A 24154-nucleotide genomic window follows, 5' to 3' on the forward strand; every position below is an offset into this window, starting at 1 on the left:
TCGTGTGCAAGGACCATTCAGTCGCGCTCAGTTCATCTTAGTGCAAGCCACGCGCAACCGTCTATACGACAGTTGAACACGAAATAGGCGACACTTGCCAAGTGACGTGACGAAAGGCGCCGACATCCTCAACAGAATTTTTGATGATACTTGCACAGAGTGTTTGTAGCTCGTGCAGATAAACAAGTGTCGTCGATCATTGTTGATTTTCGACCTCTTGAATTTGTTGCATCCTATGGATGGGGTCACGAGTGCATATAGAAAAGTATGACAGCTTGTTTCCTGAGGGCGATCATGAAAGAGGAACGGACAAGGAGGAATGCAATCGGTCTGTATCGAGTTGATGTTGCTGGCACCGAGCTTGTTGTATGTAGTGGCAGAGCAAAACGAACGCCCACTTGCGATGATTGGAGCTTCCTGATATAGCTATCCATGAAATCCGTGCGGTTACAAACCAAGACCGTGTCAGTGTATCTTATTACTTACCTCTGTTTGTTGCCCAGCGCCACCGCCAGCACACCTCGCCGCCTCCAGCACAGCCGCAAACGCACGCCATGGGCCATAAAAAGTCAGTCCGTGAACCTTGGCTAAGAAGCATATCGATCCCACTTCTCACTGAGTCTCAGCTTCTCTCGCCAGAGGGACAGGAAAATCTTCGTTGATGTTCGACAAGACCGCAGCGGAGTCAATCTCCAATCCGTCAGCAACGCCCACTTCGACCGCGTACCCCTGGTTCGGCATCATCCTCGGTATCACAGCCACTTTTGGGATACTCGTCGCCTGCTGACTCTTGGCGGCATTCTTCAAGTGCTGCGAGTCTGTCGTTACAATGATCCAACACGCTCGCAGTCCAGCCGACAGAAGGCCCGATGACGACGATGGGGATGGCAGGACTTCCCAGCCCAGGCACTCCCCAAGCTCATCCACATTGCCAACCATGTACGGCACCACGGCCAGTGTGGAGAAAGAAGACAGTCATCCATCGGAGCACAAGTTTGAGGGGAGAGCAAACGAGACGTGGATGTTCAGGACCGCGGACGAGCGCTGGGAGATGTACTCACACCTTAGAATACTGGAACAGAAAATCGAATTGCTCTACCATGCTGTCAACAAGGTCCAGAATGATCATGAGGAGCTGTCCTCAATCGTCACGGGTATAGCACGCGAGATCATGTCCGAGGCCTCAGCAATGAGCGATTTTGACACAAAAGCGAGCCCTCAGTACTTGAGCTGCGATTCAGAAACGGATGGCATGGAGGGATCTTCGGACGTTCGTTCCATCCGTGGTGGCAGCCATCCATCCTTCAACCTCGCTGTCAATCAAACTCACAGGTTCTTGGATCCATTCGGGTGTTCTGAACCCGAGGGCATCAGCGAGCTGCCAGGTATAACGGCAGAAACTCTGAAGCCAGAAGCTCCAAGGGGCCAACCTGGTGATTTCCACTTTTCAAATCCGCTGCACAGCTTGGGAAGATCCGCGACACCGCCGATTCATCTGGATACATTTTCGGACACTTCAGAACAGCGTGCAACGCCGCCCCATCATCGATTCAGATCTGAGTTCGGCAGGCCCCGTCCCTTACCCATACTGCCCAACCCCTACCTCCCGCCGCCGCGCCCTCCGCCGCACGGCAGGAAGCCAGAAAGTTTAAACCTTGAGTCGTCTCGACCCATAACTGCGTGCGCGTATTTCGCGTCGCCGAGCGAGACTCCTCTCTCTCTACCGACGGAACCGGGGGAAGGCCAACACGACAGCAGGCGCTGGACCCACTCGTACGGCCGCGGCTACCGCATGGGTCGCGACGGCAGGGCCATGAGGCATCGAGGATCAGCTTCTGAACAGACCGACGGCGCATATGATGGACCTTCCAACACGATCGGGCCTGGTGGATTTGGGACCCGTGACGAAGTGCTGGACTCCTTGCGCTGGACTTACAGGCCAGATCAGGGTTGGGTCGGTAATCAGTCTGACGCACCGGATCCGGTGTCCACTGATGACTCTCGCTCGTCTACCGCATCCTGGAGGCATGGAGCTTACTTCGGTACATCGGATCGAGAACGGGGTCGTTGGGCGAACTGGCGGGATCGGCCAGCTGAAGGAGGCTCTTCGAACACCACTCGTGGAGAGTGCATGGCCAGCGACACTGATGGAGAGTCGAACGACAGCGAGAAGACAACGCAACCGAGGAGCCCTCAGGAGGTTGATCCAGTCCTCCGCCTGGCGCTCCGGCTTGTCGAAATCGACTACCAACAGTTCCGCAAGTCCCAAATTTCCCACACACTTCCTCCTCCAGTCTCGCAGCAGCCCAGTCAGCGCCACGGCCACCGAGAAGACGGTACAAAGGAGCAGCCTGTCGCTCCCCGACGTGCATCCCTGCCTCAGCAGCCTTGTTCATTCCTCAGCTCCCACGACATCTTGGGGCTTGCCGCGATCGTTCTGCTGAGTCCCGAAGAGAATGAAGGATTCCCTCGTGACTTGGATCCCTGTGTCCGCTACATGCAGGGCGCCATACTGTGGGCATCGTTCCTGCAACGGCCCGCCCCCGACTCTCAAGCCATGGTGTGGATGACCGGACAACAGATCGAAAGCCATATCGTGCGCTTTCTCCGGGCTTACTGCACCACCCGCGCCAGGATCGACACTGACGCTCCCACCTTCTGGCATCAGGCTCGTGCGATTGTCTCTGCGCTCCTCAGGAAGGCAGAGCGATCGCCAAGCGGCCAGGTGACGTTGCTGGAGTTGTGGCGGACGCGTCGCCCTCGTTTGAGAGTTATGCCGCGCCAGGCGCGTGATCCGATGGGGTTCAGGAGAGAGCTTGACCGCGTGCGGATCAATGCGCCATACATCGGAGGCAGTGTTGGAGGAAGTCAGCCAGACAGTGCAGCGTCTCCTCACATGAGCAGGTTCCGTGACCTCATGGCTCGTCGACATATGGGTACTATGGTTGCTTCTCCTGAGTCCGATGAAAATTACCGCCAGCACATGGGCGAGCCGGCGAGCGTGGCAGCGAGAAGAATGGCCAGGACGTCGCAAAAGATGGAGGGCGGAAGACTCTACAGCGACCCGTTCAGACAGCAAAATCATGAACGTACACGAATGTCGCCGGCTTTTGGCGGGGGAAGAAAGGATGAGGACAACTTTGATCAGAGCTTCGGATTCTACCGCTAAGTATTGAGCTGTAAAGCTACGTGGAAGACCAACACAAAGCTCTGTTTGGTAGTACGTAACACAACGAATGATATTAGTGGTGTTATTTCCATCCAATTTTAGGAGTGTTGACTTCGAATAAACTGCCAAGTTAAGGAATGCTCGACGTCTTATCAGAGGTGCTGCAGTCACATGCATGCTAAGTGGACGGGCGAGATTGAGAATTGTGAGCAGTTATTTTTCGCTTTTCCCAGGAAATTGACCAGGTGTACCTCGGCCTCGGTGGCGAGCGAGCGCCTGTCGGGTGTGATACGAGACGGCAGATCTCCGAGTCGGGTAAGAGATGGTATGCGAGCAGGTTTGGATAGAGGGGGGGTTCTTTTGGAAGTTACAAGATAGAGGTGGTAACTTATCAGTGACCGGCCGTAGTGCGGCGGAGAAGCTCACCGGATAGTTTTATGGTACCCAACGGTGTAGAGGATGACGCACACGGCTTGGACGCGGTGGCCTGGGAGACGGAATGATATTTGAATGTTTTCAGAGATTCTCCGTATGGAACTCGCTGGTCTAATTGACTGTCACATGTTCTTTGCTGATGGAGCAAAAATGTCGGCAATGACCTCATTATCGGAGAAACGAGGCAAACGGAGCAAGGTCGTCCAGTCATGGATGTCAAGGGAGCAAAAGCTTTCCATGAAGGAGTGAATCTCCTTCAAACTTCTGACTACTTACTAATCTCGTCATTATTCAATCATTCAAATACTCCATGCCTTCACCTGCTGATCTTTCAGTGGTACTTGTTCAGAAAGAGAACCCTCCAGTGGCGCCACAAGCTGCTCCTTCCCGAGGGTAAATGGCAAGCTCTACGAAACAAATTTCCGCGTCTTTAGCGAAAGTCATCAGTTTGGACCTGAAGTATTTGGCATGACTGCGCTTCCAAAATCTAGCGCAGTAGGAGTCGGCCGCGTTGAAGTCGCCTCAGTCCCGCTTTCATCTCTGATTTTGAGACGATGAACACACATCTCGTCAAAGTAGTCTTACAACTCGCTATGATGGAAATGGAATCTTGCCTCGTCTTGTGGACAAGCACTGAAGGTCGGGAGGTAGCTGAATTGGATCGGGAAAGACCCAGGGGAGGTGGGTAAGTGTGACGAGATGAGCGGCACGCGCCAGAAGTAGGTGCCTAAAGTCCAGAGTCAGAGTGAGTGAAGTGTCGGAAGAGAGCCAATGGTTGCCGTGGGCGGAGCCGTCGTGCGATGGTGGAAGCAAACAACATGCCGCAATGCGGTGACACAGATGGGCATGTGTCGATCAGTCGTAGGCTGCCTCCCGCCGATGGCACCCGGTCAGGCAGGCGCAGTCCTCGGTGCTTCCGAGTACGGTAGGCACCAGCCTTGCAGTGGCGAGACAGGCCCTCAAGGAAGGTGCGCTGTTTAACGGCTCCTCTTCCTCCCTCCCTCCTCCATTCCTTTCCATGCGCCTTTCTGCGATGTGCGGCTGCTGGCCTATCACCGAGTACATCATCGAAGACCCGCCCAAGCCCAAGCCGAAGAGAAAGAAGCACCGAAGAATGGCTTTCTGGGACCACTGGCGCAACTGGTCGGTAAGTTCTGACTCCCCGCTCGCCGCTTCTCCATTCGGACGCTGCCGCTCCGTCGCACCTGATCTGTTTTCTCCATCCGCTCTTGAACCTTTCCCTCGCCCGCTCCCTCTTCCTACCAACTACAACTCCGCAGCACTAGCACTTTCGCACTCCAACTGCAATCATGACCCCCGTCGCCCAAGTCAACGACTATCAGCAGTGGGCCCAGAGCGCCGATCGCGGTCAGACGGTCCATCTGGCTGCGGCTGCTGTCACCACCGCTCCGTCCCAGGCTGCACCCAAGGCTGCACCTTATGCACCTTATGCACCTTATGCTTTCCATGACGTCCCCGCTGCCCACGCTGCCCACGATGCCCACGACGCCCATGCTGCTCAAGCTCCGCAACTGAGTGGCGCACAGGATGACGACCAGCGCTACCACACTTACTACTACGTGCCTCGCTCTGACGCCGTCAACAGTAGCTACTACTACGCGGTACTTCTTCACTTTTCGTCGCATCTTTTGACAATCCCGGGAGCATGTCGCTGACTCTATCTTACAGTGGCCTCGTGGCGCTGGCCAGTACTCCGGTACTCAGTACTCCGGCCAGTACTACGGTCCGGGCTACAACAACCCTTACAGCTATCATCACAACTGGTTCGGTCGTACTTCAAACGAGGTCTACCGCGACAACATGGTGTACTCTACGCGTCGCCATGGTTCCGACTCCCGTCGTGGTGATCAGGAGATGGTCCCACGTGATCCGGCCGACGACCAGATGTTCTACGTGAAGGAGCTTGATGGACACTGGACTCTGCGCTCCTACAACACCATTGAGAACGACCTTCGCCCCGGCTACTGGGACAAATACCATGGCAGGGCTCACTTCGTTCGCACTCGCGACTAGACCTGTGTCAAGTGGTAAGCTCACTCGTTCCTTGCAATCAGGTCAGTACTTACTTTTGATGTTCCAAGGCACCGTCGCCCCAAGTCAAGTTCGGCTCGAGAGGCTTTCACACAATGGTGTGTCCTCCAGTTTCACTTTCTCGGAGAGCGTGCAGTGCCTCCTGCACAGTACATTGGACGCTAGCGATGCCACGCAATACCCCCGGGCTTTGTTGTGACGTCTTCTTCGGTGCTGAGTTCTAACCATACTGCGATCTTCACCGATTCACATCAGATTGAACAAAATTCAACGGATCGGTCTTTGCTTGATTTCCCGGATCTCTTTCCTCGGTCTTCGGCTCCTTGTCGCATCAGAGGCACTCGTTGCACGGCAGTCTCTGAAATACTCGGAGCCGGGTACATACTTGATCCCTTCTACATTTTGATGCTGCTTCTGGGTTTCTTCTGACGAGTCTACGGACAAGTTGCGGTTTGCTTTTGACGCCACAGCCTGTTTTGCTCTCGCGGTCAAACAAGTTTAGAGAGCAAGGACTGGGAGCGAGATAGAACCCGAATTAGCATTTTGAGTTTCAAAACGTGTCCTCATGGCCTATGCAAACGCAGAGCAATATGTCGTTGCCTGGCGGTGACGAGGTGCATATAAGGTGCGCCAGTGCGGGCGCACGCCACCGTTTTCTTAGGCTCGCCGCGCTGCATCCAAGCCGACCCCACCACCAATGACGTCGCACGCAAAAAGATGCCGCTCCCCACCGCTAGCCCGCTGAATACCTTCGGCTTCGTGTTTGCTCTTGTTATCGCCTTCTTTCCCAATCTCTTCATCTACATCCTCAGGCTCCCATTAACGGCTTTCCTACCTTCCACCCCATCAATTCCTTCGCTGCCGCTGTGCGACTGCTGCCCGCCTGTGCACTGCTTTCCGACCGCCACTACCGAACCGGCCCTCGCGCACCCCACCTCACCACAACTACAACCGCCATCGGTCGCCAACACAATGTCGTGGACGCAGAAGACGATCCACCTGCCGCCCAAGTCCAAGGGCGCGTACCTGGTGACGGACCACATCGAGCGCGAGCTGCCGGAGCTGCGCGACTACAAGGTCGGACTGCTCAACCTGTTCGTCCAGCACACGTCGTGCGCGCTCAGCTTGAACGAGAACTGGGACGAGGACGTGCGCGAGGACATGACGGACGCGCTGGACCGCATCGCGCCCGAGGACCGCAAGGGCAACCTCTACAGGCACAGCGCCGAGGGGTTGGACGACATGCCAGTACGTCACTGCTCGTGTGGAAAGCTTTCTACATTTCTCCATTCGGCCCCCCCTATGGATGATGGGCATTGGAACTGACCAGCTTTCTTTTCTTTTTTCTTGTTGCTAGGCACACATCAAGTCGGCGCTCGTGGGCGCGAGCGTGACGATTCCGATCTCGAATGGCAGGTTGAACACTGGGACGTGGCAGGGCGTTTGGTACCTGGAATTCAGGGCCAGCAAGCACGCGAGGAAGGTCGTTGCGACGATTCAGGGAGAGAAGCAATAAGTGGGCAAGGACAGGCAAACATACGTGGTTGATGATGAAAGGAGAGAAAGGTGTTCAGCGGAGTTGTGGAACGATTGCATTCAATCATGTGCATAAGAGTGGATGCAGTTTTAAGTGCGTGGAATAGATTCCCGTGTCGGCGACATGCTTTTCCTGGCGTTGCTTATCAAGAATTCACGAGCTTGGGTTCAAGCCATCTTATAGGGGGGTTTTTTTTTTCTTAACTTTTCTGATGATGCTATCCGCTTTTCCGAGGTTTGCTACAGGCTTTCGCGTGTTTTCTGTTTGCAACCTTTACCTTCAGAACCATGCCGACATGACCATTACCGCCATTCAATGAACTTTCCCGCTTGCCTTTTGTTGTGAATATATCCAAATCCTGCTCAATACTTCATCCTTCCCGTTTCTCAACAGCTGGCTACACATCCATCACATCTTCGGTGACCAAAACCGGCGTTCAAGCCCCATCACTCATCTGAGGAGACTTTGGACGCCCTCGCCATGTCCCTGAAACTGCCGCTGCTAATCTTCCTCTCTCCGTCGTCGCCGCCCGGTCCGGCCGTGTATTCACCCGCACGCCTCTTGGCATCCCGCACCGCCAGCTCGTCCAGATCCGGCGAGGGGATGTTCCTCAGCCACGTCCAGTCGATGTGGCCCCACAGCATGAAGTCCAAGAAGCAGCGATGCATGTTGAGCTGGCGCCTGGCCGTCTCGCGCAAGACCAGCTGATCGGGGCGCAGCAGCAGCGCGCCGCCCTGCCGCCAGCCCTCGCGGCACAGCGCGCCCACCTCGTCCGTCCGCACGCCGAAGACGGAGTCGACGAACGGGCGCTCCGTCCCGCGCTTCGTCTTCCTCGTGCCGATCGCGTCGAGGACGTCCGGGCGGACGGTCGTGTCCCAGCGGACGAGCATGTGCAAGAGCTCGGCGCGGGTGCGCGCCGCGCGGCCGCGCAGCGCCTCCCACAGCACGACGAGGCTGCGCTGGCCGAGCAGGAGGCGGCGCAGGACGCACTCGCCCGAGCCGAGCAGCGGGTCCGCGAAGCGCATGTCCAGCTTGATGAAGAACATGAGCGCGAGGAAGAGGTCGCGGTTCGTCCACAGCCGCGCGTCGTGCACGACGGCCAGGCGCGTGCCGTTGAACGGCTGGTCCAGCAGCGCCCACACCTTCAGCACCGCCCCGTCGATCAGCCCCGGGAACCGGTGCCCCTCGCGCGCGAGGCAGAGCAGCATGTCGTGCACGATGGCTTCGCGGTACGCGCACATCAGCACCCAGCGCAGGCCGGGCACCGTCCGCACGACTTCTGGCGGCGGCGCGGCGGGGACGTTGATGTCGGTGCTGGGCGCGAGGGGCCACTCGGTTGCTGTGAGGGTCTGCGTGGCGCCGTCGAGGACCGGGTTGATGTAGGTGCTTGGTGCGTCGCCGCGGTGGGCGGGCCGGGTGCGGAGCATGGGGTCGCGGATGCAGGCGCGCCGGTAGAGCTGGTAGGGGAAGATGGTGCTGGCGAGAGGCGCGAAGTTGCGGGTCAGCTGCTTCATGTGCGTCGAGTAGTGCGAGTTGACGAGCACGTAGAAGCGCTTCGAGACGCAGTAGAAGTTGACAAAGTCCCGCAGGCCCATGAAGTTGCACACGTTCAGGAGGATGTCGTTCTGGCTCATGATGGCCTCGCCCATGCTGAACACCATGCGCTGCTGCTGTGGCCTCCTTCTACCCTGGAGATTGGGGGGCATGTCCTGCGCGCGAAGCACAGGGCTTGACGGCGGCGTGGGGGAACCGATGTCGAGGTCCTCGAGCGGCTTGTCTGGTTCGGCGGTTTCGAGGGATGCCATGATCTCGTCGTATGGGTCCTCTTCCATGCCAGACATCTTAACGTCGCTCGCGTCATCGATATCTTCCTTCTTGACACTCCCCGTCTCGCTGCAATCAGCGACCTGTGCATCGTCTTTCTTTCCGCCATGAGCGGCGTCACCAAAAAGCTGGCCGAAAGAAGATGCCAACGCGGACAAGGGGCCACGCGGGTTGATCGGCGAAGCGCGGCTCGAGGAGTTGGCAGTCGGCGGCAGAAGGGTACTGGCCGCGTCAGCAGAAAGGCCGTTTATACCGAGCCCGAACGAGGCCTTCTCTGGGGCGGACGCCGTTTCGCTGGTCTTGGGCGACTTGTTTGCTGCAGAGCATTCGGCCGGAGAAAACGGACTGTTGGCCTCGGCTGGTGAGATCTTCAGGTTTGGCTTGGTGCGCTTGCGGCGGAGGCCAGGCGAGGATGAGTCGACGAGTGGAGAGTTGCTGGCCTGGCGCTTGCCTTTGCTCTTGGCTTGACCGGGAAGTGAAGCGGCGGGAGGTCCTATCGACTTGCGTGAGAAATCTGCTCGTAAGACCGGAACAGAAGCGGCTACTTGCCTTGCGGTGGATAGGCAGCCGAAGAGTTCGGGGCAGGCTTGGACTCAGTGTACTGAGTCGCAGCGCCATGCTGGCTTTCCCTGTGAGTGTCCTTGTTGTCGTCCGTCTCATCGCAATTACTCGGGTTCAAAATTGACTGGATATCCATGCGCTTTGACGGTGACATCTTGTTTGTTTGGATGGAGTGAGTTGGAGCCGTGGTAGAACGAAGCGGCTGCTTGTGGACTTTTCAAGTGAGGAAGGCGGAGGATGAAAGGACGAGAGGCTGATGAGAAGCGCGGCGGTGCATAAGTAGGGCGCGACAACAATAGGAAGGGTTGGTGTGTGAAAGTAAACAACGTAAACGAGTGGCTGGACAACAACCACTCACGCACCTAAATCCAAGCTCCTCACTTTCACCACAAATACAGTTTCTCATATTGGGGATGCTATATGCTGCGCTCCACTCATAGAGCCGAGTCTCGAAAGTCTCCTCGGGCGAATGAATGCCTGTTGAAAGGCGCTGCCAGGATGAGCTGACACTGTCGTCGTCGAATCTTACAATAACAGAAAGGTTTTCACATGTACGGTATCTTTGTTTTTGGTTTTTCGCCGCCTGTGCCGTCTGGTGGATGAACACCGCAAGAACGCCTGGACCTACCCAATGTTGAACGCCAAATCCGGGAAAGAAGCAAATTGTGTGCCGCCCAAAACACAACCAGGCACAATGCTTATCGTCGGCCAAGGACAAGTGTCAAGAATTCTTCCCTGGTTTTCGCGGTAGAACGCATGCGCCCGAGCATGCAGCTGGTGGTCGTACTGGAGCCAGTCTTCTCAACGCCGCGCATCACCATGCAGAGATGGCTCGACTCCATGACGACAGCAACGCCCTGGGGTTGAAGCACCTCGGACAGGGCAAGAGCAACCTGCTTTGTCAAGCGTTCTTGTACCTGGAGTCTGCGCGCGAACATCTCCGCGATCCTGGCGAGTTTTGAGAGGCCGAGGACACGACGGTTAGGGATGTATCCAATGTGCATCTAGGGCGCGTCGTCAGCTACGTTTACCCTCGAGTAAGTATGTCGCCACCAACCTTGCCCATGAAGGGAACCAGATGATGCTCGCAGAGCGAGAAAACCTCAATGTCCTTCACAATGACGAGCTCATCATGGTCCTCGTGGAAAACTGCCCGGTTGACAATGTTGAACAGATCCTCCTCGTAGCCCTTTGTGAAGAAAAGCATGGCTTTGGCGTAACGCTCCGGAGTCTCGCGAAGGCCCTCGCGGTCGGGATCTTCGCCAAGGCATTCGAGGATCGTTCGCACTGCGCCCGAGAGTTTCTGGAGACGTTCCTCCTTCTGTTCGTCGGTAGCCTCTTTGCGCTCGCGCGTTCCCAAGCCTAAACTCGCGTAAGCTACGATGGGCCGACCTCATACGATTTGTGCTCCTTACTGGGCCAGCTCAGGCCGTCAAAGTCGATGGTGGGATGCTGGGTAAACGGACTCTGCGGGCGACTCGTGGCCAGCGGCGTGGGCGGAGATGCCTCATCTCTTGGGTCCCGGGCATGTTCTTCCAATCCGTTCACCATGTGCGCCTTGCCGCGGACGAGGTCCGTCTTGTGCGTCTGGGGCTTGGAGTAAACGCCATCGGGACGCGCGAGCTCAATGGGCTGACGGGCGCTAGCAGATGACTGGATCGACGCGTAGAGATTGTCGCGCTCGCGCTGGTCGCGAGTCTGTGTCGTCGAAGTGCCGTTCACGACGTGCGGGGGAACGGCGGAGAGCGGTTCTTGCTGTGAGGGATCCATTTTCGCGCGGGAGATTGCGGGAGGTAAATTTTTTGGGCGCGCTGATGCGGTTACGTCAGGTCAGGTCGGGCCGGGCGTGCGAGGCTGGCTGGCACAAAGAGACTGATGGGGTAGTAGTATTGTCTACAGGCGCGGGGCCATCGCGAGCACTGGGGGAGCACAGGTCTGAGCGAGGCTTGCGATCGGCGAGAAGTAGGATGCCTACTGCTATGACACATCTCGGGGACTTTGGCGGCGAAAGAGGTTGCGCCTTCGGTACCGAAAAACGTTGCCAGATCCCTGTCGTCACAAACCCGCCGAGCGCACGCCTGCAGGGTCACGCCGCCCGGGCACCGGCCGGAGGGGGCGGCCCTGCTTACGTGATGTGCCGCCGGCTTCACAGCCCAGCGCCGCGCAGGGAGAGCGGCCCTCCGCTCTGCACAACCTGCTCCGCTGCCATCGCCAGCCATCTCCGGGCCGACCTCCACCGTCACCCTTGATCCGCCCATCGCAAGTAACCGCCCTCCGGCACGGCATCTTGGTATGTACCCCCCGTGCTGCCGCCCTCTTCCGTTGGCGACTGTTGGGGCACCGTGACGGCCAGGCGACAGCATCGCTGCTGCGGTCGCGCTGCCCACCCACACCGCTTAAGCGCTCCCAGGGTTCTGCCCGACCGCGCGTCCGCCCCGGCCTCAGATCTCCACCACTATACTCAGACGCGTTTGTTGCATTCGGAATGGGCTCGCTGGAAGGAGGACGGGCTTGTTGCCCTTGCAGTCTCGCGCTGGACAGCTGAGCGGCCTTCGTTCCGCCGCTCGGCAGGCGCGAGATACAACGGAATCGCAAGCAGATTCCATCGGCGCCTGGATGGGGAGTGTTTGGGGACCTACGTTTCAGTTCTGCTAACTACCCCACGTTGCCAACATGTCCCGTTGCAGGGCACAACGTTTGACGCTGCGGAGGGACTGGCGCTTCGTTTGTGCTTACGCTCTAAAGGGCTGTTTTCTTGCCCTGCCGAGCAGCTTTCTACGTCCGCTTTGTGTGTGGTAAACCACAGAGACACCTGGAAATGCCGGCTTCCATCTCGGCGGTCAGAAGGGGGGTTGAGCTACGCTCACTACTCGTCGAAGTCGACAGCCGTGGACTGCGCAGTGCGGAAAGTCGCAGAATCGCACCTCGAAAGGCGATGGCTGCCTCGACAGCAAGCGTTTGAGCGCAGCCGCTGTGTTGATGGGCACTGGTCGAGAGAACGGCGCGCATGGCGTGCTTCGACTCGCGTGCCTCATCAAGCCATGGTCAAGCCCGCCGAGCATCGACATATACTGTTCAAGCGCCGAAGAAACCCACCCGACAGCAGACATCGCCGCTCCAAGCCACCAGGCTCCGTCCTCGCCGCCATGCACTGTATCCGCAGAACTAGAAGCGAAGCAGAGAACCCAGAAGACTCGTCGCAGGCTGATCGGCGTGCGCGCTCACCCAGGACCCGCCCACCTAACACGGTGGGTGGCCGAGTGCACATTTCCGGGCACCCGGACGGGCCTCCTCCGCCCCGAGGACCGTCGTCGGCTGAGGCCGGGCAGCTGGAGCGTCGAGACGATGGCTCTGGCTGCTGCGGGCTGCGCGTGCATGAATTGTAGATAGCTTGGCCTGTGACAGACGCGCGAATCAGCGGACGTGCGATTCGATAGAGGAGCAGGATCTGAGGGCAAAAGCGACGGGCTGGGCCCGGGGCGGAGGGTGGCGGCAGAACGCAACGCATCGCACCGCAGGCCGGACCTCTTCTACTCCATCTTCTGCCGGCATTTCGAACGCGACGCAGCACGTCCCGGGCTCACTGAGATACTAACACGACGGTCGTTGGGCTGAGTCGGCGCACGCTGGAGTTGGGGTCGCTGCCGCCGCCGCCGCCGAGATCACGGTCACGGCTACGCTTAGCCGGCTTCGGGACTGAGCCTCACTGCATTTCGTGCGCGCGCCGCCTCTCACCTCCCGCGTGCACCCTACCCGCGCAGGCTCTGGCTCGATTGCAAGCTCGGAACTTCTGCAGTCACTCGCACGCTGCCCCTCCTCCCCCCGTCCAAGCGTCCCGCCAACCCTGGGGTAAGTCTGCGTTTTTGGTGTGGTTTTCCTTTCGCATCTCGCGTAGCGTGCCCGACACCTCTCTGCACCTTGCTTGAGTGCCCACATGTCTTCCTGACTATCTCTATGGCTGGGTCAACGCCGTTGATAGATCAGTGGCGACCCGAGGAACCAGCTCCCAGGACCAGCAGAGCGAGGGCTGCAGGTGATCGCAGTCTGTCGCGCGAGCGGGGACGTTCGCCCGCATCGGTGCGCCGTGGACGAGGCCACGATAGGACCGCCACAGGTCGCCAGTCACCATCCGAGCACGCCCCGCCAGCATCCCGCCGCCTGTCCAGGACCCGCGAGCGCGAGAGGAGCCGCAGCCGGAGGCCGCGTCGCAGTCGAGAGCGGCCGTCGCCCACGCCAAGAGATCCAAAGGACGACCTTTACCGACCGTCTAGAAACAGAGCGCCGGGTGGAGAAAGGGCTTCGCGCGACCACAGGCACCGACACGACTCGCCTTCATCAGCAAAACGACGCCGAAGCACCAGCCCATCGAGTGCGAGAGAGCACCACAAGCGCTCCAAGCACCACCGCAGCCCCAGCCTCGAGAGATCGTCCGAACGGCCCCGTGCGCCAGCCAGACATACCGACACCACTTCTTCTCCCCGCCCCAGTCGCAGCGACCGGACCGCAACGCGCCGTTCGTCTCCCGGTCTCTACGTGCCGCCTGCTCCCCGCAGACGCTCGCCGTCTGCCGACTCGCACTACAGACGCGCAGTCTCTCCCCCACGACACGGAAAACGATCCCGATCCCCCGACAGACGCGAACGAGCCAGACGAGCCGACTCCCCACGCCACTCGCCATCGCGACGCCACGCCCACCGGAGACATTCGCCTTCTGTCGAGGACAGACGCAGGGATTACAGGGAAACAGGTGGTTCTGGCCTGAGGAGAGAGCGGGACTCCGACGTCCGGTCATCGCGACGATCTGCCCGCTCTCCTACTCCGCGCTCCCGGAGGTCTCCATCACCTGTCTCTAGACGGCGTTCGCCATCAGCGAAGTCGTCGAAAAGGGACCACCGCTCTGGTCTGTCCCCGCGCCGCCGGCCGTCCCGTTCGCCCGCACCGCCGTCCACAACGAGACATACACATCGAGCTGAGTCGCGCGCTTCTCGCGACTCTGACCGGCCTGTCAGACCAAGCTTGCCTATTTCAAGACGAGGCTCGCAGGATCGTGGAGGAAGTGGAGGGTACGAGTCAGACTCTGCAAGGTCCACAAACGAGGAGAGAAGGATGCGTGACGGATATCCAAACCAAGGGAGACCGCCGCGGCCTCCCGTGGACACGCGAAGCTACTCACACACCCCGCCGTACGCAACTCCAAATCATGTTTCTCCGCAGTCACAATCGCCGTATCCTGGAGGCAGAGGGGGCGGCTGGGGCGGCCAACAACCGTACTATGGGAGCCATCACGGGTAAGTTCCCCTTCATTATGACAATTTTAATTTGATATGGTCTAAAGAGTTCCAGGTCCCCACCTCATAGCTATTCCCCAAACCAATCACCCTATCATCCAAGCCACCCGCCATCGCAAGCATCATACTACCAACAACCTTATAACGGACCTCCATCAGGCTACCCAAGCCAGCCTCCGCCGTCTTATCGTGGAGGCCATGGCAGCTACCGTGGGAATCACTACAACTCGAGTGACCGCCGCTACCCGCCGTCAAGCTCATCGTATTCGCAACCAACGCCAGCTATCGGACGCGGTCGCGGCCACTACAGCAATCTTTCCTGGACACCAGCTACCGGCAGCCGTGGAGGACGTGCTCCAATTGACAAGCATCGCAGTCTTCTTGCCCCTCTTGTAGGCCAACAGCAGGGTAGTCAATCCCAATCGCCTGTTCCTGAACAAAGTCAGTCATCAGTTGACGAAGACGACAATCCTTTTCGTCCGTCGAAGGACTTGCGTGTCGAGGACCAAGGCCCAACGGAGAGGGAAAAGGAGAAGGAGAAGGAGAAAGAGAAGGACGAGCCTCAGCCGAAGCCTCCCGCTCCTGACGCTTCACAAAGCTCTTCGGGCCCAAAGATAAGCTTTGCACTCAAATCAAAGGCAGCTCCGTCAGTATCCTCTGCGCCGAAAGCCGACCTGTCCGCCAAACCTCGCGAACCCTCCGTTCTCGAGACTGCAGCGGTCAAAGCGCGACCGATTCCCGCACACCCCACGCCACCCAAACCGAGACTCGACTCTCGCAGCGACCGCCGCTATGATGCTCCATATGATCGCAGGTCCGACTACCGAGCGGATGATCGTCGGTCTGATTACAAGTATGATGACCGGAGAGACTATAGATACTCTGATCGTGACGACAGGGATAGACGGCCGGATTACAGGAGACCGGATGATCGAAGACACGATGACAGGAGGCCTGATGATAGGAGAATAGATGATAGGCGACTGGGCGACAGAAGATTAGATGACAGGCGGCTGGACGACAGGCGGCTAGACGACAGGCGAGGAGATGATCGGAGACTAGATGACCGGAGACCGGAGGACCGGAGGCTGGATGACAGAAGACCAGACTATCGGGGGGACGACGACCGGAGAGGCGACTACGACGATCGTCGGTCAGACTCTGGAGCGTCTGCTTTCCGACCAACAGACTTCAGAGTGTCTGATTACCGGCCCTCTGATGCAAGACGGCGACCTGAACCGAAGCAAGCACTGCGCAAAGAGAAGAGGATCATGAAGCGGCCCAAATCGAAGCCAACTCTCACAGCAGAATTCGCCGCTTCAGACTCGGTCTACTACAGGAAACCCGGTAATGAGTCCGTCGTCGGATCGGGAACGTACGGAAAGGTGTTCAAAGCGATCCACGTGTACACCAACAGCAAGGTTGCTCTGAAGAAAATCAGGATGGAAGGCGAACGGGATGGCTTCCCGGTCACTGCCATCCGTGAGATCAAGCTGCTCCAATCTCTCAACCATGACAGTATTGTCAAGCTTCAAGAGGTCATGGTGGAGAAGAACGATTGCTTCATGGTTTTCGAATATCTCTCCCACGACCTGACCGGCCTCCTCAATCATCCCTCTTTCAAACTCGAGCATTCCCACAAGAAAGATCTGGCCAAACAGCTTTTCGAGGGTCTTGACTACCTCCACCGCCGAGGCGTCCTTCATCGAGACATCAAGGCTGCAAATATCTTAGTCAGCAACACCGGCCAATTGAAGCTGGCAGATTTTGGCCTCGCCAGATTCTACGCCAAGCGGAAGAAGCTCGACTACACGAACCGCGTCATCACCATCTGGTACCGCTCCCCGGAGCTTCTGCTCGGCGAGACGCAGTACGGACCAGCGGTGGACATATGGTCCGCGTCTTGCGTGCTCATGGAGATTTTCACCAAGCATGCAATCTTTCCCGGAGACGGCGGCGAGATCAACCAGCTCGAGAAGATCTACAACGTGCTCGGCACGCCTACGCGAGCCGAATGGCCGGGCATCGTCGACATGCAGTGGTTCGAGTTGCTGCGGCCGTCGGAAAAGAAGCCGAGCACCTTCGCGGAGAAGTACAAAGAACGGGTCACGCCGGCGGCTTTCGACCTGCTGTCCGCCATGTTCCTGTTCGACCCGGCGGCCAGGCCGAGCGCGAGCGACGTGCTGGAGCACCCGTACTTCACGACGGAAGAGCCCCCGCCGAGGCGCGCCACGGAGCTGGAGGACCTGCAGGGCGATTGGCACGAGTTCGAGAGCAAGGCCCTTCGCAAGGAGAAGGAGAGGATGGACAAGGAGGCGCGCAGGGCTGCGAGAGAGGACGAGCGGAGAAGAGCGGGTGAGGGGGAGAAGAGGAGAGCCGGCGAGAGCAGCGTTGCCGACGCGGAGGGGAGGGAGGCGAAGCGGGTGAAGCAACATGGCGGGGAGAGCGTGGCGAGCGCTGGAGGTACGGGCAGTGGCCCCGCCCCCACGAGCACTGGCGGGGGCGACCCGATGGAAGTGGAGAAAGGGAGCCAAGGTTAGAGCTGGGTCTGGACTTGGGGGTCAATGGGTCAAAAAGCGAGCATGCTACTGCCTGAGCGGATGATTGACCGTCTTTCTATTTTTTTTGGGGACACGGGGATGTTGGTTCCGAATGAATTTTTTTTTTTTTTAAAAAAAAAATGGGAAGGCGGAAGCTGAGTGGGGAACGTGTTGGTGTTGGTACGCTTGCATCTTCCTTTCCCCATGCCTTTCCATCTTTTCATGGGGGCCCGTGTCATGTTTTTATATGTTTCTATTTTCGCAGCAGCTCGGAAAGTATGATCAATAGATATCAGCTCTTGGCGTGCACGTCACCGTTTCTGTCTTCTCGTTGGTAACTTCGTCGTTGTGTAGCCGTCCTCGACTGTTTGCACTCCTCACTCGTTCTTGTCGTCTTTGGCGAAGAGTGCTGTCATGCACCATGCATAGCTGAGGGTCGATGCCGTAAGGCGGCGTCTATTATTACATCCCTGCTTTTATGTTGGGGGCGACGTCTACTGTACGCAATCATGTTGCGTTAAAATGGGCGTGCGGTATATTACGAACAACAAGATGTTTGCTCGTGGGCGTTGAATCATGGAATCAAAATAAACTTATCGATAAAGTGTGTACGAGATAGAAAATGAGAACGTTTCAACTATCTTTATATTAAGGATAAACTAGATATGATGGCATCTTATCAGCAGGATAACAGTGCCAATATTACTTCCTTACCAGACGCGACTCATGTCTATCTAGAGACACTTCGATCTAAAAACGTAATGCTGGAAATATCTTTGTTCGCAACATGTTCTAACCCAGACAGGCGATATGTTATCTCTCTCCATGGATCGGTGTTCTCCACTGCGAGCTAGGGGAGAGATGGGCTTGTGGAACAAGCAAGGAATCTTTTGCTTGAGTATAATGCTCTAGAAAGAAATCACTACAGGTGTTTAGAGGAACTAGATATCCAACGAGAAGTTCAGAATATTGGCTTGATGCTCTACAGCAACGCTACAGCATAATTGAGTCCTCATCAGACAGACGACTGCTCAGACACAGAAAGCAAGTAGAGGAGTGTGTCGAGAGTCCACACAAACAAACAGCAGTATGAAGGTGTTGAAAATTGACCAGGGCACATTTCTTGAGCAATGGCTGGATCGATTCTTGAGCCTTTTTCGTTTGCTGAATACTGATGCGAGCGTGCACTCGGAATACCGTTTCGTGCCGAATATCGTGGGAGATTAGATCTTGCCAAATCGTATGTGGAAAGCAAAAGTTGAAATCCATTGGAGATGGCAACAAAGCGAGACGGACGAAAGGATGAGCCGGCAAACATCATCCTCGATTTCTCGCACACACACCGATGGAACAAACCTTACGCGCGCACGCAGCCGGCAATTTCGTACTCGCAGCCTCCTCCCATGACACACGCTAGGCATCCGCCTCACTTGCATCCACATACCTACCTACCAGCCTCCCCACGAGCATTTGCCGAAAGCGAGCTGCGGCTCTCCCGCCGCACGAGTAGCAGCAAGCACGTGCATCCACCCACCAACCACTCCCTCGGCGCCGAGGGTGCAGCACACAGTAGTGCCCTGCTCGTCGTGGCGCATGGTCTTTGCGGCGGAGGATAAACACGTAGCCCAAGAGTGGGACCCCTCCCCCCCCTTCCAGGTGTCGCCTGGTCGATACGATTGTGTGGCTCAAGCTAACGAGCGAAAAGTCGACGACGACGGGAGTCAGAGCGCACCGCCGCCGCCGCCGCCGCCGCCCTGCCTCAGGCCTCTCCACGATCATCGGCGATCGCTGCTGGTCATAGTTTTCTTCTTACTTTACGCACCAGCTGTTCCCCACCTTTGTGGCGGCCAGCGTTCTTCAGACAGCCAAACTGCCATGATGAGGCCCCCGCGGCTTCGTCGGTGTGGTGGGAACATCCCTGGATGAGTTGGCAGCGGTGATCTTGAAACGACGGAGGAAGGGAGCGGCGGTCAAGTGGTAGCCGTGCGCTTGACTTTTTGTCCGTCGCATCACTTACGAGTAAGTGGGTTGAGTGCTGGCTGATGGCTGCTCGTCCAAGAGAAACCAAGATTTGAGGTGTTTTCCAGATGGGCGCGATTAGAGGTAGAAACTGGAGCCGAGCTTACCATTGGAAGAGCGATGTGGCACAGTCGGTAAGTCGTAGTACTACCAGGGGGGCCGGATGGTGTCATGTGCGCAACTGCGGTGTCGTTTCTACCGCCAGGTAGCGTGCTTCTAGCGTTTCCATACACGTTGCTACCCACTCAAGATACGAGGGATTCGAAACGGGCAGGTTTCTGGAAACAGTGGTGGCGCTTTTTTTTTTTCTCTGGCGCGTTGGCTAAGGAAAAGAGGCTAGAGGTCTGTGTGTTCCACAAGCTGCGCTCCCGTCTCAAGTGGCTGGGTGCTGTTTTTAGGAGCAGGCGGGAGCTGTAGCCGGAGCGTGCTGTTGGTTCTTTCGGTTCGGTAGATGACGCGATTGTTGGATCCTCAGTTTGATGATGGATGTTGGTTTCGTCGGTTGGTGGCGGTCGAGGCTGGCTGCGTGCGGAAGGGTCGGGAGGGCCGATGCGCGACGGCGTGACGACGTTGGCGACGTTAGTCATCCGCTTGGCGAAGGATGCGGGGATGGTGCTGCACGACGAAGGAGGCGGGTTCTGAAAGTGAATGTGAGCTGTCAACTATGGCCCTGACTCTGCTATCAGTGTCGAGCTCGGCGGCTCGTGTCTCGGGGCTCCCGGTGGACAGTGTCTGCATCTCTCTTCAACGTCGCACATTTGCGGTGGATTGTATCATATTTTCGCCACTGGCGTCAGGGCCATGCAGTCCTTCGGTGACCATTGCATACAGCGAGAATGAAGGTCAGCCGCCAACTACTGGCACATTCCCCGCAGATTGAGGGACGGGGTAGAAAGGAAATTTCCAAGACGGGAAAACTCGAATCCAGGTTTCTCCGCAATGTCGAAAAAAAGAAAGGGAGCAGAATATGCGAGAGGCCGCGCGGATGTATCTGCAGGCTTGCGCGTCCATCACCAATCTATAACGGAGGCTTCGCAACAGGGGAAGATAGCGAGCGTACGAGTTGGCGAATGTTGTGCCAGACGGGCATACCTCGCGTCCCGAATTGACTGATGGCTTGCTTCATGGCTTGCTCGCGGTTTCATGTGTCTCCTCTCGTTGCTGAAGTTCTCAGGAAGTGGTTGATCTCCGTTCGCTTAAAATTTTGAAAGAGGGACCAAGGTGGAGATATGGAGACCGGGAGGCCCGTTCTCCGTGCTGCTCCAGCAAGATGGCCTGACCCAACGGCTATCGCAACTGCCGCTCGTCGATGGAGACTCTCTAGCAAGCCTCGCCAGATGTCGATATTGCTGTGGGGGGTGAGTTTCACCGCGCAGGGCGAGCGGACAAAAATCTGTCAGGGACGAGACACTTTGGAAGAAATGACGGCCAAACACGAAATGGAAATGAACGGGAAACTCATCCTGAGCATGAAGGAGAGGCAGATCTTGATAACGCGCGGTGCCCGAGCAAATGAGCGTGGCGAGGCGTGCACATCAGCCGCCGGAAGGGAGAATAATGACGGCAGAGGCACAGCGGACGATTCGTGAGGAGACGGACTCAGATCCGCGATCTTCCCACCCTGAAGCCACCAGAGATGGGCCTGTCGTCATGCGCACGGCGGCAATAGCAGCGGCAATAATCCGCGGTCGGCGCTATACGGGAAGCAGGCGTATAGGGGGATGGGGTGGCGATGCTTTTGGAGCTGAGGAACATGCCGTGGGGGGCCTCTGGCAATGATCTTCAGGCCGGTTGTCTATTAGGCGCACCGCCGTCGTGTGGTCTCTCTGCACTGCTGCAGCGCTCGCAGGCCATGCCGCATCGAGCGGGCTACGCAGGGCGGGTAGGCAGGATTGCCCTATAAGGCATGCAATGCCCGTTTGATCGCCAAATGAGCTCTCGTTCATGCAGCTTATGCGCCCCTGCCAGGTACCCGTCCGGCTCCGCCTGCTCACTGGCCCCACGCCCGCCAGATGCTGCAGCTGCACCGGCAACGCGGAGCGAAGGCTGTTTGAGGCGCACGGCCAACGGCCCTCCCGGACTCCGAGGACGCTGTTGCACCGCACCGGACTGATGAACCGCCCCGGAAACGCTCTTCCACGCCCTCCAGCACGGGGCAGCCGGCAGAAAAAGAGCTCGGGCTCGCGACGCGAGAATTCGAAATGTTTCGCCTGCCCCGTGCGCGCTGTTTCTCTCGCCCTCGTGCTCGAGTGGGCACGAGCGGGCGCGCGCGGGCGCGGACCGACTGCTGCCCCTGAGCCCTGCGATTTGATATCGCCTCCCACTCGCGAGCTGCGGAGAGCTGCCCAGAGATCTGGTGGCGTCAGGCGTGCTCGGGCGGAGTCGGACGGCCGCCTGCAGCGCGGTGCAACAACGCAACACGATCGACTTGTGGGCTGCCGCTGCCGCTGCCGTCGGCCGACTGTTACGTCGAGTGCGGCGGCGTTCGATGGGGCTCTCGCTGCGGGCCGCGCTTGCCGGGTCGCTCCGATGGGTGCACAGTCGGGCGGGCTCGAGGGCGTGTGCGGGCGTGTGCGGGCGTGGTGGTGTGAGGGACACTGTGTTGAGATGCCATGGCCGGGGAGATGCCCCGTGCATCGTCTTCACCCCACCCCGGGCCAAGAAGCGAGCGAGCACTGATGGACGCTGATGGCATCATCGGGCGGAGCTCGCTGGACACCATGCGGGATCTCGCACAGTTCGCAGCGCTCTCAGTTCGGCGCGCGTATCTCGGGCGACACCAGCTGCGCGACCCCGCGTGCGACTGCGAGCGATCGTCGCTGCCGCCGCCCGCCCGGCGCAGGCGACGCGTGCGGCTGGGTGAAGAAGCGCTGCTCGCGCGGTGGGATGGAGATGAGGCTGAGGCTAAAATGAGATTGTATTTGGGGAAGGCCAATTTCCCAGCGCGCGCGCGTGCCCTGCAGGTGGAGATCGGAAGCTGCGTCTTATCTCCAGAACCGCTGGCCCCTGGCCTGCCCGCAGCTGCGCACCGCTTGCTGGGGTGGCCGCTTTGGGCCACGTGCAGCCCTCGCCCTCTGCTCGCCCTCTGCTCGCCCTCTGCTTGCCCTTTGCTCCAGCCTCGGTTTGCTGCCAGAGCAACCAGAGCAGCCGGCCACCCGGCCTGCCCTGGAGGTTGTGTATCGCCGCAAGCGGCCCCGCCGACAGCGCGAGCGCGAGCCCTCGATGCTGTGCAACCGCGACGACACGAGCTTGGCCAAGCCCTAGGGTCCTCTTCGGCCTGCGAAACCCTGACACCCACACGCCCACACACCCTGAGAGAGCACCAACACCGTCGTGGGGCACCGCTTGCGACCCTGCGCGCCGCCATGCCTCCGCAGGCGTTGGTGTAGCAAAGGCGTCGCGCGATGGATCAGCGGAGGCAAAGCTTGTCGAGGGATCAGGTGCTCGCGCAAAAATCGCATCCCACCATGCCCTGGCCTGCTTGCCCGGCCTGCTCTGCCTGCCACCAATGGCGCGTTCGGCGGCTCTCTGCGCGGCTGCTGCCCGCCCTCCCCAGGACCGTGCTGATCATTGGCCCGATGGCGGCCAGCGGTCACAGCTGCGCACCGCGGACCGCCGCCGCTGCGTGGGCGGACGCTGCGCAGCTGTTGGCGGACCTGTCACCTGCAGCGACGACTTGCTGCCGGCGACGCCCCTCGTCATCTTTGCTCGCTTGACAAGGCTCGTTTGCACGATCACGGAGGTGCGCCGAGCGCTCGAAACAACACGGCCCACCCCTGCTCGCTGCCCCCAAGCCACAGCCGAAGTTCGTCACTGTGTCTCAGAATAGAGGCTGCTGGCCTGTGGTTGCCGTGGGATCGGAAAGCGCGCTTGCGAGCTCGAGCAGGCTGTGCCCTGCGCCGCCAACGTGCTAGGCCGAGGCTGCGACGGGAGCGGAACGTCTGTTGTGGAGGGCGGTCGCACAGGCTGACGCAGCTGGTGCCGCGGCGGACCAGCGGTTTGCGGCGGCGGAAGGCGCTGGCCGTTGTTGCGTCCGCCACGCGGGCGATGCGGGCGATGCGGGCGATGGATGGCCGAGTTGGGATGCATGCGACGCATGGGGCGCGAGTCGCAGCGCTGTTCCTGGCCCAGCGACAATCTCGTCTTGGAGATGGCGATCAGACGCCGCACGGGGCGTCCTGCGACGGGCTTGCTGCCAGTGTCGGCCCCCGCAACGGGAAAGCAGAATTGGGCCTCCCCTGCCTAGCCTAGCGCGCGGACCCCTGCCCACCTAGCGCACGCGCTGCCTCACCGCTCACGGCGTATCACAGACCATGACGGCAAGTGTTGCAGGCATGGGGCGCCGAGTGAAAAGCGCCCGCCGGCCCTGCAGCGCTCATGCGTGCAGCATCATTGCAGGGCCTCCACGAGCTGCCTGCCTGTCCGCCAGCCAGCCCGCCCACTCGCCCGCCACTGAGACGCACGCTCGCGCTGCCAGCCCCTCAGCGCCTCCTCGTCGCGCGCCGAACGCCCGCCCGCCATCAGATTGATTGCCTTGGCACCCGCCAGTGCCCCGGATCTAACCTAGCCGCCAGCGAAGTCGTAATTCTTCCGCGCGCCGTGTGTACTTGAAACCCTCCATGGGCGCACGGCCGGCCGTGAGTTCATCCCAATATAACCGATAAAGGGTCTCGCCATCAACACATCCCTGCCGCCCACACCACCACGGCCCCGGCTCCCTTCTTCACCC

General features: G+C 58.8%; 5 protein-coding genes across 5 annotated transcripts; 4 read left to right on the top strand and 1 right to left on the bottom strand.

Annotated features, from left to right (window-relative positions):
* Positions 1-937: 937 nt before the first annotated feature.
* On the top strand, positions 938-3169 carry BKCO1_34000107 (uncharacterized protein; the record flags this gene model as incomplete). The annotated part of the gene is made up of 1 exon (XM_020274612.1): positions 938-3169. One exon carries the CDS (start codon positions 938-940, stop codon positions 3167-3169), a length of 2232 nt encoding a protein of 743 aa, XP_020129211.1.
* A 1745-nt stretch (positions 3170-4914) lies between these two features.
* BKCO1_34000108 (uncharacterized protein) lies at positions 4915-5638 on the top strand (the record flags this gene model as incomplete). Its single annotated transcript, XM_020274613.1, has 2 exons — positions 4915-5226; positions 5294-5638. 2 exons carry the CDS (start codon positions 4915-4917, stop codon positions 5636-5638), a joined length of 657 nt encoding a protein of 218 aa, XP_020129206.1.
* Positions 5639-6373: 735 nt separating this feature from the next.
* Positions 6374-7172, top strand: BKCO1_34000109 (uncharacterized protein; the record flags this gene model as incomplete). The annotated part of the gene is made up of 2 exons (XM_020274614.1): positions 6374-6904; positions 7014-7172. The coding sequence occupies 2 exons, from the start codon at positions 6374-6376 to the stop codon at positions 7170-7172; spliced, it is 690 nt and encodes a 229-aa protein (XP_020129207.1).
* A 467-nt stretch (positions 7173-7639) lies between these two features.
* BKCO1_34000110 (gtp cyclohydrolase i) lies at positions 7640-11348 on the bottom strand (the record flags this gene model as incomplete). The annotated part of the gene is made up of 4 exons (XM_020274616.1): positions 7640-9510; positions 10366-10582; positions 10636-10940; positions 10994-11348. 4 exons carry the CDS (start codon positions 11346-11348, stop codon positions 7640-7642), a joined length of 2748 nt encoding a protein of 915 aa, XP_020129269.1.
* Positions 11349-14684: 3336 nt separating this feature from the next.
* Positions 14685-17406, top strand: BKCO1_34000111 (cmgc cdk crk7 protein kinase; the record flags this gene model as incomplete). The annotated part of the gene is made up of 2 exons (XM_020274617.1): positions 14685-14866; positions 14922-17406. 2 exons carry the CDS (start codon positions 14685-14687, stop codon positions 17404-17406), a joined length of 2667 nt encoding a protein of 888 aa, XP_020129268.1.
* Positions 17407-24154: the final 6748 nt, after the last annotated feature.

This window comes from Diplodia corticola (genome assembly GCF_001883845.1).
Source record: "Diplodia corticola strain CBS 112549 chromosome Unknown scaffold34, whole genome shotgun sequence".
Lineage (NCBI taxonomy): Eukaryota > Fungi > Ascomycota > Dothideomycetes > Botryosphaeriales > Botryosphaeriaceae > Diplodia > Diplodia corticola.